Source organism: Puma concolor, chromosome A1 (genome assembly GCF_028749965.1).
Source record: "Puma concolor isolate L17-30 chromosome A1, mPumCon1.1.hap2, whole genome shotgun sequence".
Taxonomy (NCBI): Eukaryota; Metazoa; Chordata; class Mammalia; order Carnivora; family Felidae; genus Puma; species Puma concolor.
Genome location: NC_141667.1, coordinates 117,377,703 through 117,389,935, shown reverse-complemented (window position 1 = coordinate 117,389,935; position 12,233 = coordinate 117,377,703). Strand labels below are relative to the sequence as shown.

Sequence of the window (12,233 nt, the reverse complement as noted above, 5' to 3'; positions counted from 1 at the left end):
AGGAGAAAGAACACTTGGACTTGGAGACAGGAAATCCAGGTGTAAATTCTAACTATGATATCTACTAACTGTGTCACTCAAAAGAAAAATTTTTTTCAACTCTCAGGATCATAGCTACAAGAAATTGTTCCAGATCTTTGTTCCGTGACTAGATCAGACTCATCAGAGAAGTCTTTCTTTTTAAGAAATATAGATTTTTACACCCCAAAATATATTGTCAGAAAATTCAGAGCTAAGGAACTTGTTTTTTAGAAAGGGTTTCTAGGTTATTTTGACAAACAACCATATTTGGGGACATTGGACATGATAGAGATTAATGAGCATGACTATGAAAAACACTGTGTGAACATGATAATAATAATCAGTATTTTTTTTAGCTCTTTGTAGTATGTTCCTGGAGATAAGAATCATCAATACTACCCTCTTTTTATGTTCTAGGAAAGCTAATCTCAAGGAATTGAAGCAACTTGTCCAAGGTTATATGTCGATTAAGTGATGAGCACTCTAAACCAGTTTGCCTTTGTGTACCTTTCTTTACATCATCCTCTGGTTGAATGTTCTATATCACATTTTATTCAGGGTTACTTAACATCCCCCTGGAAGTTATAGGAGGTAGTCTTTGTGGCTATACCTTTAAACTACCTTCTGTCTTCTTCTATAGTCAAAAAGAAGCTTTGGAAAGGGCAAGAATTCGAGAAAAGTCATCCCACATTAGATCTTCTGCAGAGAAAAACAGCCCAGCTTCCTCCAGTTCTTCTCTGGTAAGAATGGCTGCTTCAGAAAAGCTACTCATTAACTTAAAGTACCTATGCTTGGGGCGTGTTGCCACTCGCTCTCCATGAACTTCATTTCTATGGAAAGGCCTTGGAAAGGCTAATCCAGTGTAACTCCAAATCCTTTGTCTGTACTTCATGCTCAGTGAGAGTTCTGGGATGACTGGGCATATTATTCTGTGCACTTTTAGATTATTAGTCCTGCTCCAAGCCAATTTAGTACGTTTTCAACATTTTAAAACATGAATGTGACTTATTGCTCATGTGGTCCAATAAATAATTTTAGCAGACCAGAAAGACTCCTCATCCAGCTTCCTTTTGCTCCCCATCCCCAAACCAGCCCTCCTCCCAATAGCCCAGAGTGGTGTGCTGAGCATGTTCAAACTTGTGAAATTCCACCAATCAGCAATTCACAGTGGTTAAAACTTGCTTCTTCAAAATACAAGTTGAAGGCCATCAGTAATGTATACCTTAGTGTAAATTAGCCTGAGAGAGAGAGTGCGAGTGGGAGAGGGGCTGAGAGAGAGGGAGACAGAGGATCTGAAGTGGGCTCTGCTCTGGCAGCAGAGAGCCCAAATGTCAGGCTCAAATTCATGAACCATGTGATCATGACCTGAGTCGAAGCTGGACGCTTAATGAACTGAGCCAACCAAGCGCTCCACTGTTTGCTTTTTTAGAGCTTTGCCAAGGTGGGGACTAGAAAGGAGGAAAGGGGGGGTAAGAGAACATGAAGTATACTCATGAAGTAGAATATCAAATTGGCCCCTAAAAGTGAGACTTTAGCACCTAGTCCGATGACCAAGAAAAAAAGAAAGAAAAGTATCAAACATGAATTTTATCTTATTATTTGCCCAATTTAAGTAGGATAATAGATGAGTTGCACTAGTGAAATACATAGTAATGACATATTTCTAGTAAATTAGACACTTCGCTAGGAATCCCATAAGCATGAAGATAAACTATTCACAAATCTGTTCTTTCTTCCCCAGCTTTATTGAGATATAATTGACATATAACATTGTGTGAATTTAAGATGTACAGTGTGTTGATTTAGTACACTTCTTTGTTGCAAAATGATACCACCGTAGTGTTAGCAAACATTGCCATCATCTCACATAATTACGATTTTTGTGTGTGTTGAGAACATTTAAGATTTTTCACTTACCAACTTTCAAGTATCTAATACAGCATTATTAGCTATAATCACCATGCTGTATATTACACCCCCAGAATTTATTTATCTTATAGCTGAATATTTGTACCCTTTGGCCAATATCTCCCATTTCCCCCAATCCTATTTCCCTGGTAACCATCATTCTATACTCTGTTTCTGACTTTGAATTTTTGGTTTCCACATATAAGTGATATCATAGAGTATTTGTCTTTCTCTGTCTGACTCTAGCATTATGCCTTAAAGATTCATTTCAGTTGTCATAAATTATGGGATTTCCTTCTTTCTAATGGTAGGAATTCCTTCTTTCCAGTGGCGTGGGTGTGTGTGGATGTGTATGGGTGTGTATATAACACATATTCTTTTTTTTAAATTTTTTTTAATGTTTATTTATTCTTGAAAGAGACCGAGAATGAGGGAGGGAAGAGCAGAGAGAAACACACACACAGAATCTAAAGCGTGCTCCAGGCTCTGCACTGTCAGCACAGAGCCCAATGCGGGGCTCAAACTCACAAACTGAAAGATCATGACATGAGCTGAAGTCGGACGCTTAACCACTGAGCCACCCAGGCATTCCTATAACACATATTCTTTATCCACTCATCCACTGATGGGCATTTAGGTTGTTTCTGTATCTTGGCTACTGGGAATAATAAAATCTGTTCTTTTTTTTTTTTTAAACATTTTACTGAAGTATAATAGTCATATAGAAGAAGTATGCTTTTCATGAGTGTACAGCTACATGAAATATCACAAAGGGACCACACCTGTGATAATAGCACCTAGGTCAAGAAATGAGATATTGCCAGCAGACCAGAAGCCTCATCAAGATTCTTCCTAATGTACAATGTCATTTTGAGCTGAGCTTTTCCTCGGAGATGAGAACCATATCCATTATTCATTTCATCATCCATCCATTCATTTGACAAATGTTTATTGAACACCCACATTTTCCAAGCATTATTTATGTGTATGAGAATGATAGCCATAAACACAGCAGACGACACTATCTACACTCATGGAGTTTATATTTGAAGAACATAGGTAATCGATAACATGAATGAATAAAGTGTAAATCCAAGGGGGTATTAAATAAAATAACGATGTAGCAAATACTGGGATCGGAGTAAGGGGGGGATACAACTTTAAGTAGCCTGTACAGGCAAGCACTCTGAGGTGACATTTACACCAACACCTAATGGGATTGATTCCATGCACGTAAGTGAGAAGACAGCATTCCAAGAAAAGAATAGCAAAGCTCCAAGGAAGGGGTTAAAGACAACAAAGAATCCAGTGTAGCTGAAGTAGAGTAACCTCAAAGAGAGCCATAGAAGAGGAGGTCATTAAAGTAACAGAAGGCCATATTATATAGGATTTTGTAGACCAGACTAAAGATACTGAGGGGCCCCTCAGTAAAGATACTGGGTGGCTCAGTTGGTTGGGCCTCAGACTTGGGCTCAGGTCATGATCTCATGGTCCATGAGTTCGAGCCCCGTGTCGGGCTCTGTGCTGACAGCTTGGAGCCTAAAGCCTGCTTCAAATTCTGTGTCTCCCTCTCTCTCTGCCCCTTCCCACTCATGCTCTGTCTGTGTCTCAAAAATAACTAAAACATTAAAAAATATTTAAAAAATAAAGACACTGACTATCATTCTGAACCAAGGTTTTATAAAGAGGAGTGATATGATCTGATTTATTTTTTAAAAGAATAACTTTGCATAATGTATTGAAAATAAACTACAGGGAGGCAAGAGCAAAATCTGGACAGCTGGTTAGTCATAGCAGTCATCAATGGAAGAGATGATGGTAGTTTATACCACGGCAGTGGTGGTAGAAGTCGTGAGAGGTGGTTGGATCCTGGGTCTGCTCTGAAGGTAGAATCAACCATACTTGGTTCAGAGTTGTTGTAGTACATAAGAAAAAAGAGAAGCAGGGATGCCTGGGTTGCTCAGTCAGTTAAGCATCTGACTTTGGCTCAGGTCACGATCTCGCAGTTTGTGAGTTCAAGCCCCATGTCGGGCTCTGTGCTGACAGCTCAGAGCTTGGAGCCTCCTTCGGATTCTGTGTCTCCCTCTCTCTCTGCCCCTCGCCTGCTTGCATTCTGTCTCTCTCTCTCAAAAATAAATGAACATCAAAAAAAATTTTTTTTAATGTATAAAAAAGAAGAGGGGCGCCTGGGTGGCGCAGTCGGTTAAGCGTCCGACTTCAGCCAGGTCACGATCTCACGGTCCATGAGTTCGAGCCCCGCGTCAGGCTCTGGGCTGATGGCTCAGAGCCTGGAGCCTGTTTCTGATTCTGTGTCTCCCTCTCTCTCTGCCCCTCCCCTGTTCATGCTCTGTCTCTCTCTGTCCCAAAAATAAATAAACGTTGAAAAAAAAATTTTTTTTTAAAAATAAAAAAGAAGAAAAAAGAGAAGCAGCCTGTCTTTGTTGTTTCCGTATAATGCTTTATCCTAGTAGTTTTGAACCTTGTAGCAGCAGATACATGAAAAAATACTAAGGATATATGTGGTTCAGTCCTGCCTTTGTCAGTGATTCATAGACGGTGCTTGTCTAAATTCTCCCTGATTATCTATTAATATGGAACTCATCATAATCTAAAGCAGTCCATTTGGATGTTTTAATTATTTGTCTAAACAACTATACTAGCAAACAAGTATTTCTGTATGAGTGGCTACAGATATGATACTATTAAATTTTCTCTTTTCAGTCTGTTTCAAAGAGTGGTTTTCAAGGAATTTATTAGTTTCATCTCAGTTGTCATGTTTATTGGCATATAGCTATAACATATCCACATCATGCTTTAATATCTATATCTAGTGAAACCCCCTTTTTATTTTTAATATTGCTAATGTATATTTCTTGACTTTTTATCAGTTTTGCAAATGGTTTATCAATTTATTAATCTTTTTAAACAACCAGTGGTTGGCTTTGTTCTGTTTTCTATTTCATTAATTTCTCTTCTGTATTATTGTTTTCTTCTATTTTCTTTGAGTTTAGTTTGTTTATTATTTGCTAGCTTCTCGACATGGAAGTTTGGGTCACTGATCTTAAAACTTTCTTCTTGGCTTAGGGGCGCCTGGGTGGCGCAGTCGGTTAAGCGTCCGACTTCAGCCAGGTCACGATCTCGCGGTCCGTGAGTTCGAGCCCCGCGTCGGGCTCTGGGCTGATGGCTCAGAGCCTGGAGCCTGTTTCCGATTCTGTGTCTCCCTCTCTCTCTGCCCCTCCCCCGTTCATGCTCTGTCTCTCTCTGTCCCAAAAATAAATAAAAACGTTGAAAAAAAAATTTTTTTTTAAAAATAAAAAAAACTTTCTTCTTTGCCAATTATAAAATTGTTACAACTGTCCCCATATCACTGCTTTAGCTGCTGTGATTTGACATCTGGTAGTTTTGTCATCATTCAGTTCAAAACACTTCTACATTACTTTGAATCATGAGTTATTTAGAAGTGGATTGGTTGATTTTTAAATAGTGAGTGTCTATGACCTATGTTACAGTTCCTTTACTAATCTTTTATTCAGATGTGACTGAGGAAATCAAAAGGTTTTTCCAAGCCCATTCCTCTTGAGTGCCATTGACAAAATCTGATTTATGTTTTGCTTGCTCAGGATTCTGAGATGTGCAAACACTACCGAGTATTACCCAAGATGGGTTACCTTTGCCCAAAGAATTTACATCCTGTCTGTGGTGATGATGGCCAGACGTACAACAATCCCTGCATGCTCTGTCATGAAAACCTGTAAGTCTACAAGTTGCACTACTATATCTTCAAGGGTAGAGGTTCTTGACTGTGGTGTTGACCCACAGTACTGCACTGATAGCAATTTGAGGTGTGTTGTACCAATTTACTAACCATAACAGTTAAAAATTCAAAATTTGTGGACGATCTTATTCATATATAAAATAGAGAAGACTGAAGATTATCCTTTTGGCTAAATTGCTTACATATTTTACTGAGTAGAAGAGAAAGGAAAAGTGGTGGGGTTATAACAATTAGAGAAAGTCTCTATTAGCCCATGTATACTCAGGAGAATGTGAACATCATCCACCCACTATATAAAAAGGAAAAAGTTGAGAATTATTGCTATGTTGAGTCAGCCCAGCCTATAATCTCTACTGGGCCTATTGACTACCTGATAGCCAGGTATTTCAGATCCTCTCCAGGTCTTCTTGGTGAAGAAGTGGTGTCATGCAAGAGAAAGCAACTGGGAACAAATGGCAGACTTGCTGTGGGCTCTCAGATTTGTGCATCTTGGGCATATTATCATTCTGAGATTCAGTTTTTCCACTGGAGAAGTGCACACTGTTCTCTGAGCCAGCTGGCTTCACCAGGTTGTTAAGAAGAATTGCCATTTTTATTTGAAATTAAATATAAGGGATTTGTTTTTATACTGTCATCATTGGTTTTAGCTCTGTTGCTTTTCTGCTCAAATACTGTCTTGCCCTCCCCTCCGTTCCCAGCCTCCATTGGGCCAGCTCGAAGTGAAAGCATGGTGACAAATCTTGACTTTTCCATCCTGCCTCACCCCACCTAGATTTACACTGTAGTCCATGTATGTTCTAGTCTTCTGAGGACACTATAAGCAAAGGTCAGAATGTGAGGATGGTACACTCTGCAGTTCATATACTTAGAATAACATCTGAAAACTTTTTTATGTGTTCTCACATCTGTAGGTAAAGCACTTGCACTTTAATCCTCTCACTGAATCCTCACTATATTGTACAGAGGATGACTCTGAGGCTCAGAGAGTCTAGGTAATTTGTTTAAAGTCACAAAGCTAGGAAGTAGATCAAACAGGATTTTAACCTTGTTGGTTTAGATCTAAATACAGTTTTCTTTTCTTTCCACTACACTACTGTTGTATCCAAGGTGGTAGTTCTTTAAACATTTGGGGATCAAAAATTTCTTTGTCAATATGGAGAAAGTTACCTCTTTCCAGCAAAGAAGAAAAATGAAGCAACATTAATAATTTGTATGTTTATTATTTATGGGCACATAAATCTCCTGAAATCCATCCATGGATCTTACAGAGTTTTAAGAATTAAGAAATCTCCATTCAAGAAATGAATGCAACCATTCAGGAATTTGTTTTATATATGCCTTCTCTTCAGCCCAGAAAATTTTCAACTTCCCATTACTGTAAAGGTCAGAGCCTAAATTATCCACCCAGTGTTCTTTAGTCATTCCATTAACTGTATAAACCCATAACAAGTGATACTCTAGTCAAGGGAACATTGAGTCACACACTTCAATGGTAAAAATATTAATAAAGCATGCCTCAGGATGGATTTTTTACCTAAAGGAACTGGAAATATATATTACGGAGAGAAGATCCAGGCTATCCAAGCAAGAGAGAATAGTACTGGTTTCTGTGTTCTCAGAGGAAGTTAGAGGGAAGCCATTTCGACTTGAGCAATGTCCAAAGACAAGGCAAATTATCTTGATAGATAGTGAGTTTCTCATCACAGAGGCAAACGAGTAGATATTTAATATATGATATTTCTTAAGAGAGGCATTAAGATTTCATACCTTTTAAGATTTTTTCCAGCAATAAAATTCAAACTGATTATGTATTGTTATATTTTATAAAATCTATATTTTATATTTAGTATATTTTACATATTTTATTATATATATGTATTATATTTTGTAATCCCACATTATCTAGTTTTCCCATCTGTAAAATAATGGCTTTGGACTAGATAGTTTCCAGGTTTATTTCCAACATTGAACAATTTCATAAGTAGATAGGTGGATTGAAATGCGATGGAATGGATCTAGGACTGGAGAATGAATTTGGAGCTGAATCTGAAGAGAGGACTGAACCTGGGTGATCCCTACTGGAAAATAGTTGAATTCAGATCCCAGGTCCTACCTTTAATTTCAGTTCTGGTGTGATGCCCAGATGTCACCCACATTGATCCTTGTTGTTGTTTTCTCATTATAACTGTGAGTTTTTCCAGCCTTTAAATTTCCTCTGTTCTGTTTTAGAATACGCCAGACTAACACACACATACGCAGTGAAGGGAAGTGTGAAGAGAACAGCACCCCAGAAACAACACCTCTTGATGTGCCAGCATCTGTAAGTACACCACATTCGTGATTACAGTGTCAGAGCCAATTGGTTCTGCTTCTGTGTCTTCCACTGGCTGATGGACGTTTCTCGGCTAGGGAAGTGACACTGGGTCACGTGACCCCAGAACTGGTCATGTCTTCCTTGTGAAGATAATTAAGTAATTACTGAAATATGCAGGGATAATAATATAATAGTTAATATTTTAAAAATATTTACTGTTTACTGGGATCATTAAGAGATTGTTTATAAGCAATGTCCCGTCAGGGGACATTTGTCTAAGTATGAACTTAGACAAAGAGTCCATAGTATAAACTTAGAGTAACAGACCCTGGTAGAGTGCTTATGTATTTTTAATAATATTAACGAATTATAGCTTAATAAATTTACATTTGATGTTAAAATATATATTTGTATTCAATAAAACAAAATATTTTAATCAATTACATTTACTAAAAAAATATTTCTTATTATTCACAACTGGTTTCATGCCACTCCACTGCCGTAAAAAGCTTTGGCAATAATGGAATTGGAAACCTCTCTGCCAGATTTGGGGCTCTGAAGCAACACTAGATGAGACCATGTTCAAAAGAACTACTCAGTGAGCCTTGACATGGCAAACTGGAAAAATAAGAGGCGTAAGCTAGGTGTTTTGGGTTTTACGTTAGCGGCTAGAAGGCCAGGTAGAGTAGGCAGAGTATAGCGGTGAAATCAGGAGACCTTCCTTTTTCCTCGTGTGTGCTTGACAGTCATCTCTTTTCTCTGGATTCTACACATCCATAAAGAAAAGGTATAAACTTTTGCTCTACTCCTATTATTGTGTTTGCTGTCTTATTACATATAAATTCTTTTTTAACTATTACATTTAAATTCTTAATGGTTTGTTCCTTATTGACAGAATATACTATCCCTCCCATCTCACAAACATACCCTGTTACATATAACTCAGGGCAGGGACGTAAAAATACTCTTTATGTGAATTCTAAAGACCACACCTCCGACCATATCATGCTGTTATCTCATGTAGACAAGTTGACAAAAAGTACTTTATGAGGAATTTGCCATAGGAAATACTGATAAGATGTATTCATTCAAATAAGGAAGAATCTTGCCAGGGCTAAGCATTATAAAAGGTTTTGTAAGAGAGTGCCTTCCTTTCATTTTTGGGTGTGTTCTTTCCACTAGAATTATGTAACAGACATTATTAACAGCAGGACTTATTTATGGTGTTAGATGATGGAATAAATCATTAGAACAAAAGATGTCCCGAACACGGGTTCAGTTCCCTCTGTAGGATTCGTGGTGTGATCTTGGATACACCAAGGTTGTACAGGTGGGTGATGGCCCAGCATTGCTCTGATGACTATGATGATGCGTGTCCTGGAGGTCGAAACCTATTGCCTGAACTTTGTTCCTGTATAGAAAGATTCTATAAGACAGTCTGGAGTCTGAAGAATGAATTAAACGCCAGATCACAACTTTCCTGGAATAACAGACCGAGGATCCTAGAATGCATACTTACATTTAATATCTAAGAAGTATTTTCTATTGTACGATAACTACTATGATTTATGTAACTCAGAATTTTATGTGCTCTTTCCTTGTGCGCATCTTCACAGTAGGCCTGTGATTAGGACAGGGATTATTATCTTTCCGATTTTATAGAAAATCAACCCAGGGAAGATCCTGCAATTACCAGAATTATTCAGTATTACATTTTGGGTCTGGTATAGGTCTTCTGACTTCAGAGCTTATGCTCTGCTACTATCCCTTGGTTATCAGGAGATTCTGAAAACCAGGAGCTCTAGAAAAGGGATTACATATCTCAATTAAATAAAAATTAGCTACCTTGAAAGGAAATTTCCTGACAAAGATTTTCAAAGATGTAACGAGACCATAGATTTCCACTTTCAAACCAAAGTAAATCTCCTGGGGTGGATGTGAGGACTAAACTGGAGGTTTAGGTTTGGAACAACAGTGCTGCTGGTGCTCCAGGTGGTACTAGCTGATAACGCACAGGAATATGGAAGAAAACTTCCTGAGGCCCTTGCCTTCTTCTAAAAATCAGAGAGATGATTAAATTCTTACAACCCAAGAAGCTATAATAGTAAAGCATTAGTGTTGGAGGAATTGGATTTAAGTTCTGACCAAATGTGAGACCTTGGCAAGTCACTAGCCTTCTCTAGAGCTCAGTTCCCTGCTCTGTGAAACGATGTTAATGACACCTACCTCTTTTCATTACCATGAGGACCACATGTAATCAAGCACAGAGTTCGTATTTGTATCTGTCTCAACAGGTAGTATGTACTAGGTGTTCAGTACTCATTGAATCAATTGAATAAATGTGGAAGTGATTTTAAATGGTGAGTTCTTGGCAGAATGCAGTAATCTGTGGATTTCTTTAACTACAACATAACTATAAATGTATAGCCCACATCTCTATTATATCTCTGAGTTTCTAGCACCTAAACTATCCATCTTCTCTTCCAGGACAAATGATGGAAGAATTGGTGAAAGCCATGAGGGAAAATATATGCCCTAATTCTGAATCGCCTCTCACCATCTGTATATACAAAGAATTCTTCAGAGCTTATTATTTACTATAGAAAATGATACAGTGCTGTTGGGGGAATGGACTCACTGACTTTCAGTCTTTCCCATCTCTTTCCTCCTAGAATCTGTGATCCAAGGGCACAGAGATATCTCCATCTGTCTGTGCTTGAAAATCTCCTGATCACAATGCTGTCTGTTCAACTACTTGTTCAATAAAAGTAAACCCAGCAGAACACTATTTCTGGGATTTCTTCAAAGCTGAAAACTACCCTTTTGTCTTGCTAAGCTATTGGTGGACACAAAATGCTCACTTTTTTTTCAGTTTCAAGTTGCTGTCCTAGTTAGAAGAAATGTCTAGAAGAGAGGTAGGGAGGTATGGGATCCAGGCATTCAAGAGCTGTATAAAGCCAAACCAGTTATGAATCACCTTCCATATCTGTCACTTTATCAGCTCTCCTATGTAACTTCCGTATTTCCATGCAGAGCGTAACTACCTCTGTGACACAGATACCATCCAAAGACACAAACCAGTAGTTTCTCATATTCAGTCGTGTTGCCTATTGACCATTTCCTATATCACAGTCTGGGAGAAGACTAAGCAGATGAGAATTACCAGTGTGTTGCAAGTCTCTAGAGCAGCACAATCCAATAGAAAAAGAATTCAAGTCACATGTAATCTCAAATTTTCTAATAGGTAAAGAAATGGGTAAAATCGACTTTAATAATGTATTTTATTTAGAACCCAGTATGTCAAAACTCTTATCATTTCAAAATATAGTCAATATACACTTTCATTTTAGCAGGTCAATGATATTTTATATTCACAGCATACCTGTTTGGACCAACCACATTTCAAGTGCTACGTGTAGCTAGAGGCCACGAAATGAGACAGTGAGCTAATGCACTTGAGAAATTAACCAGGGAATACAAGTGCGAGGTAGGGGTGGGATGGAACAGCTTGTAAGCTCCTGCCTCAGCGCTGAAACTCTGTCACGTTCAGCATCTTGATACTGACGTCCTGTGACAGCACCTAGATGGGATAAACACATCCTAGAGGGAAAAAGCTATGGAGAATCCATCATGGTTGAAGTTGTTCTCAGCTGAAGAACTGTACCCAGAATGGTAGGTCTACTTGGATTTGGGGAGTTAACTTTGTTTTTTTTCCTCTGCCCTTTTCTCTTAGATAAGTTGTTGCTAGGGCAATTACAGTTAGGATTTTGTAATCATTGTCCTTTGTAACTGCATGAAAAATCAATTCTATGCTGTTTTTCCTCTTATATTATCATTAAGGTAACAGAAAAAAAAAAAAAAGAAGGTTATAAATCCTTTTTTTTTTTCAAGCATGAAAATATTGTCATTTCTGGAAAGAAAAAAAAGTGAGAAAACAATGTTGCTATTTTCTTTGACAATTCCAGGATATAAGGGATGGGTTAGAGATTCTTTAACATGAGATTGTATCTCCTAAGTGGGTAGTTCTCGGAAATCCAGAAACTCTATTTTCATGGCCAAGACATATTGTTTTTTGAGAAGTAGTTGCTTTTTTATGTCACTTTGAACATTTGAAATATAAACAATAAACCATTTACAAATATTCAACTTTCATTATTTTTTCTATTATGATTATCATTATTAGCTAATATGCACAAAAACTTTGTTACCCATGTT

At 37.9% G+C, this 12,233-nt stretch overlaps 1 protein-coding gene across 2 annotated transcripts in view; it reads left to right on the top strand.

Moving 5' to 3' along the window:
* Nucleotides 1-10,806, top strand: part of SPINK5 (serine peptidase inhibitor Kazal type 5) — a 76,805-nt gene extending 65,999 nt beyond the window's left edge. For both annotated transcript variants that reach the window (XM_086701005.1, XM_086701013.1), the window contains 4 exons: nt 662-761; nt 5,550-5,680; nt 7,934-8,024; nt 10,506-10,806. In XM_086701005.1, coding sequence (XP_086557131.1) covers nt 662-761; nt 5,550-5,680; nt 7,934-8,024; nt 10,506-10,514 — 331 coding nt within the window. In that variant the 3' untranslated portion in view covers nt 10,515-10,806. The remainder of the gene's footprint in view (nt 1-661; nt 762-5,549; nt 5,681-7,933; nt 8,025-10,505) is intronic.
* The last annotated feature ends 1,427 nt before the right edge of the window (nt 10,807-12,233 follow it).